The sequence below is a fragment of the Humulus lupulus genome, chromosome 7 (assembly GCF_963169125.1).
Source record: "Humulus lupulus chromosome 7, drHumLupu1.1, whole genome shotgun sequence".
Lineage (NCBI taxonomy): Eukaryota > Viridiplantae > Streptophyta > Magnoliopsida > Rosales > Cannabaceae > Humulus > Humulus lupulus.
The window spans coordinates 46,607,640-46,613,105 of NC_084799.1; the positions used below are offsets into that span (position 1 = coordinate 46,607,640).

General features: G+C 41.3%; 1 protein-coding gene across 1 annotated transcript; it reads left to right on the plus strand.

Moving 5' to 3' along the window:
* Positions 1-243: 243 nt before the first annotated feature.
* On the plus strand, positions 244-5,243 carry LOC133791615 (protein SMAX1-LIKE 6-like). The gene is made up of 3 exons (XM_062229535.1): positions 244-1,762; positions 2,806-3,049; positions 3,229-5,243. The coding sequence occupies exons 1-3, from the start codon at positions 588-590 to the stop codon at positions 5,113-5,115; spliced, it is 3,306 nt and encodes a 1,101-aa protein (XP_062085519.1). The 5' UTR covers positions 244-587; the 3' UTR covers positions 5,116-5,243.
* The last annotated feature ends 223 nt before the right edge of the window (positions 5,244-5,466 follow it).

Consider the following 5,466-nt stretch of genomic DNA (forward strand, 5'->3'; position numbering starts at 1 on the left):
ATTGGCACCCAAGTGCTATATACCCAAAGAATAATGAAAAAGAAATAAGGTGAAAATCCCAAAAAGGAAAGGAAGTTGAGTAAAAACGAAGAAGAAGATGTGGTTTTTCTGGTTTTTTGTTGTGGATGATGGGATTGGTTGGGAGTAAAAAGAGAAGAGAATCTATGCTCACCATGTGTTTGTAAAAATACCCGAACAATCAAAAACTCCTAGGGTGGATCCCACGAAACAAAGCTACCATCACTAACTACAACTACTGCTACTTCTAGTACAGCAACACAAACCAGCTGCTGCTCTCTCCACCACCCTCCAAACCACGACAACTCTCTCTCTCTCTCTCTTCTTTGTCTTCCTCAATAATTTATTCTTCAAAAGTTTTTGAGGTAAACCCTTCCTTCTTTTTCTTTAAACTATTTGTATTGATATTTTTCCAATTTCATCGAAACCCAAAACGCTTCAACCGCCAAAAACTGCTCAACCCACCTCCTCTTTTACACGTATATAGAAGTATTTTTTTGTATATCTAATACATACGCGCGCATACACACACATATATATATATATAGAGGGATATATGCTCGCCGGCGATGCCGACGCCGGTAAGTGCAGCGAGGCAATGCTTGACGGAGGAGTCAGCTCGGGCACTCGACGATGCCGTGGCAGTGGCGCGTCGACGAGGGCACGCGCAGACCACCTCTCTTCATGCCGTCTCGGCCTTACTGGCCTTGCCCTCCTCTACTCTCCGGGACGCCTGCACGCGCGCCCGAAGCAGCGCGTACTCACCCAGGTTGCAGTTTCGGGCACTTGAGCTCTCCGTTGGGGTCTCTCTCGACCGTTTGCCTTCTTCTAAAACTTTAGATGAGCCACCCGTTTCGAACTCTCTCATGGCTGCCATCAAACGTTCTCAGGCTAACCAGAGGCGCCACCCGGAGAACTTCCACTTCCACCAGATTCACGCCCAGCAGCAAACGACGCCGGTTTTGAGGGTCGAGCTCAAGCATTTCATTCTCTCGATTCTCGACGACCCGATTGTCAGTCGGGTTTTTGGGGAAGCCGGGTTTAGGAGCTGCGATATCAAACTCGCGATTGTTCACCCGCCGACACCGGCGCGGCAAACCTCCCCGTTCATCCGGACCCGTTGCCCGCCCATGTTCCTCTGTAATCTAACTGATTCGGATCCAGGTCTTCGGGGTTTCAGCTTCCCGTTCTCTCGGCATGAAGACGGGGACGAGAATTGTAGACGAATCGGCGAAGTCTTGGTGAGGAAGAGTGGAAAGAATCCTTTGTTAATCGGTGTTTGCGCAAGCGAGGCTCTCAATAGTTTCGCCGAGGGTGTCCAGAGTGGTAAGGCAGGTATCTTGCCAGCTGATATGGCTGGATTGAGTATTATTGGTATTGAGGAAGATATTTCTGAGTTTTTCATTGAAGAAGGGAGTGAGGGGAAGCTTGATATGAAGTTTAAGGAGGTGGGTCTTATGGTTGAGCAATGCTCTGGACCCGGTGTTGTATTGAACTTTGGAGAATTGAAGACCTTGGGTGCTGATAATGTCTCGGCTGATAGGCTGAGCTTTGTGGTCTCACGATTGACAAGCTTGTTGGAGCTTCATAGTGGGAAACTGTGGTTGATTGGAGCAACAGGGACTTATGAATTCTATTCCAAGTTTTTGGGTCAGTTTCCTACCATTCAAAAGGACTGGGACTTGCATCTTCTTCCCATTACGTCTTCCAAAACTTCAAGTGAAGGACTTTACTCTAAATCAAGGTCAGTGGTAGATGTTTTGTTTCAGCACGGTTCTATTTCAGCTCATTTCTTTTGGATTTTTCTTAGAAACTTCTCTCTTAACATGTTAGTAACAAAGATCGATGCATATCAAGAAGGTTGGTGTTTGATATTAATTGAAGAGAAAAGGAAAGTTGTAACCATGATCATGTTATGTTTAAGAAACCGGACTATAGTTGAGTACAAGAAAAACAGAATGTAAGAACTTTCCAAGCAAACGCATTAGCTGTAAGCTTATCATATAGATCTATTGCTTGATTTAGTGATTAAAAAGATTGTAACATCTAGATTCTGCATAATTTGAGTTGATAACTAAATTAAACACCCCTGTCATGTGGCAGGATATGAGTTGTAGAACTTGTACAAAGGGATATGTGGTTTCATTTCCTTTCTTTCCTTTAAGGGAGTGGTTTTAGTCAGTGACCCTTAGTAACCACTACAGAATGTCATGTTGAGCACCATTTTCGACTAGTTTCTATAGAAATTTTGGATGTAAGTTTTGTTTGAGTGAAGTATCAGGATAATATTGTACGACTGGGGGACTCTGCAAAATTTTCAAGCTGGAGTATAGTACTGTTTCTTTTCATTTTGGGTCCCAAATATCCGGTTCAGTCTCCAATAAAGTTCTTGGACTTGGGAGGTTACTACTTTTTCATTACAACTTGAATTGGCTCTGTGCTATTCTGCTGCACTAACCGTGGTCACAACCTGCAGTTTTTGGCTCTGTCAAGAAAAGAATAATAATAATAATGAAAAAAAGTATGAGATATTTTAAGCCATGGGACCTATTCGCAACCATGTCTGGCCATTTTTATGCAGAGTATGCTTGTTTAACTGAAGGTTATAGTTATCATATTTTTCATATACTCTTACATTTAACACTTAAGAGGCCATTTCTATTTAAAATAAATGTGCATTGTAGACTTGTATGTAAACTGAATGTATGTCTCAAGGCATACACTTTGGCTCTGACTGTTTTTGTCCCCATTGGATCTCACAGTTCCATACTCATGATATGCTTACAGCTTGATGGGGTCCTTTGTTCCCTTTGGCGGGTTCTTTGCTGCACCATCTGAATTGAAAAATCCAGTTAGTAGCTCAAACCAATGTTTTATCCGTTGCCCTGCATGCACCGAAAAGTATGAGCAGGAAGTTTCTTCAATTCTGAAGACAGGATCGAATCTTTCTGTTGCTGGTCGATTTTCAGAGAGCTTGCCTTCTTTGCAAATAGCTGAAGTTGACACAGGAAAAGGGGTGGATGTAATGAAGGTGTGTAGTGATCCCTTTGAACTTTTGATTCTTTGTCTTAGCTAGTGCCTACAGAAATTCACCACTAAGTACTGAATTCAATTATCACATTTAGAGAATTTCTTAAGCCTTGAAGTTAATCATTAAGCAATAGTTGTGACAATATTTATGTTAAGAATGAACTTCTTAATTCAGTGCAGACTGATGATGGTGGAACTACATTGAACACTGGAATACTGGGGTTGCAAAATAAGTGGAATGAAATTTGTCAAAGGCTTCATCACAGCCAACCATTCCATAAAACTGATGTTTTCCAGGTAGGGTCCCAAGTTTCCTCAATAGAGGTTTTTCAGGGTGCTCTACATAGGAAAGAAAGCTGTGGTGAAGATTTGATTGTAAATGAATTGCGATCTACATTTCCATCTTCCTGCACATTAACAAACTTGCAAAAGAGTTTTCCTTCAAAGCAGAGCAGTTTGATAACAATGGCTTCTGACTCCAAGAATGCTGATCATCATTCTAAGAAATTGACTAAAGTTTCAGAGAGTTGCCAAAATGAGATGGGGAACCCCCATCATTCCCCTAAACCTACCTATGATATGAATTTTCCTCCGGACCACACATCATCTTCATCTGTCACTTCTGTGACCACAGATTTGGGGCTGGGAACAATATATGCTTCAACTAGTAAGGAACCACGTCCTACAAAATTACCAGATCATAATGTACGCCCACAACACTTGCCTGGTACTTACTCGCCTGAGTTTTATGCAATAAGTGAGAACACTTTGCCTAGAGCCATACAATCTTCCTGTTCTACTACAAATTTAAGGGGCCAGTGTGATCCTAAGGATCTCAAATCACTTAAAAGCGTCTTAATTGGAAAAGTGGGCTGGCAAGATGAAGCTATATGTGCTATTAGTCAAGCTGTATGCTTTAGCAGATCTGGTGGGGGAAGACATCGTGGCTCAAATGTCAGAGGAGATATTTGGCTTACATTTCTCGGAGTTGACAAAGTTGGGAAGAAGAGAATTGCTTTAGCACTTGCTGAGATACTGTATGGCTCAACGGAATGCCTAATCACTGTTGATTTGGGTTCTCACTATAGAGGATGTCAAACAGACTCCATTTTTGAATGTGAAGACCCAGATTATGATTTGAAGTTTAGGGGGAAGACAGTTGTTGATTATCTTGCTGGAGAGTTAAGCAGGAAACCTCATGCTGTTATCTTTCTTGAAAATATAGAGAAGGCCGATCTGCTGGTTCAGAATAGCTTGTCGCAAGCCATTAGAACGGGTAAGTTTCCAGACTCTCGTGGAAGAGAAATCAGCATTAACAATGTTACATTTGTGGCAACCACAACTATCATTAAGGGGAAAACATCTCACCATCCAGAGAAGGATCTGAGGCAATTTTCAGAAGATATGATTCTAGCAGCTAAGAGATGTCAAATGCAAATACTAATCGGTGGATCTGTTGCTAGCACTGCCAGCCAAAGGGAAGGTATGAATGTGAGAGTTGCACTGAAAGAAGACACATCAAACCCTTCATCTGTAAATAAAAGAAAGCTGATTAAATCAAGTGACTCCACAGAGCAACACCAACGTGCCCTCAAGGCACCGAGATCTTTCCTGGACTTGAATGTTCCTGTAGAGGAGATTGAAGAAAGTTCCGACTGTGAGGAGTATGACAGTGACTCCATCTCTGAAAGCTCAGAAGCTTGGTTGGACGATTTCCTTGATCAAGTGGATGAAAAAGTCGTTTTAAAGCCATTCGACTTTGATGCTCTTGCTGGGAAAATAGTGGAGGACATCAACAAAAATATCAAGAGAGTGTTGGGACCTGAGATTATGCTAGAGATTGATTACAAAGTCATGATACAGATACTTGCAGCTGCTTGGTTGTCTGAGGAGAAAAGGGCAGTGGAGAAATGGGTTGAACAGGTTCTCTGCAGAGGTTTTGCTGAGGCAGAGCAAAAGTATGTTCTTACTGGTCATCGTTTTATTAAACTGGTTGCTTCAGGACCCCATATCCCTAAAGAGCAAGCTTCTTGTGTTTGCCTTCCCACTAAAATTAGTCTGAACTAATATTTCTTCTTTTTTGGCTTCCGGTGCTATTTTGTAATTACATGTATAATGTAGCTTTTAGCATATATAGCTTCGGCATTTGATAAGTTGTTTCGAATATCAATCCATAATTTTTTTTGGGCTAATCATTTGGTGCTGTATTCATTATGATAATATATTTAGTCTATGCAATTGTATTGATATCCAATCTTTTGTTGTTTTCTCGTCTTCTTTTGATTGTTACATGAGCGATCATTTAATTTCAATTTCAAATCGGTTGAAAGTTCTGGATTGTAAATTCTTATAGATTTGTGACTTGTGAATTTTAACACAGCCGTGTAAGCTGAACTTGTTTACATCATCTCCAAAGCA

What these genes read in the sequence shown, in the direction of transcription:
- LOC133791615 (XM_062229535.1), top strand. Translation starts at nt 588, where the DNA reads ATGCCGACGCCGGTAAGTGCAGCGAGGCAATGCTTGACGGAGGAGTCA. An exon ending in GGACTTTACTCTAAATCAAG is followed by an intron (nt 1,763 to 2,805) that starts GTCAGTGGTAGA and finishes ATATGCTTACAG; the next exon opens with CTTGATGGGGTCCTTTGTTC. An exon ending in AAGGGGTGGATGTAATGAAG is followed by an intron (nt 3,050 to 3,228) that starts GTGTGTAGTGAT and finishes AATTCAGTGCAG; the next exon opens with ACTGATGATGGTGGAACTAC.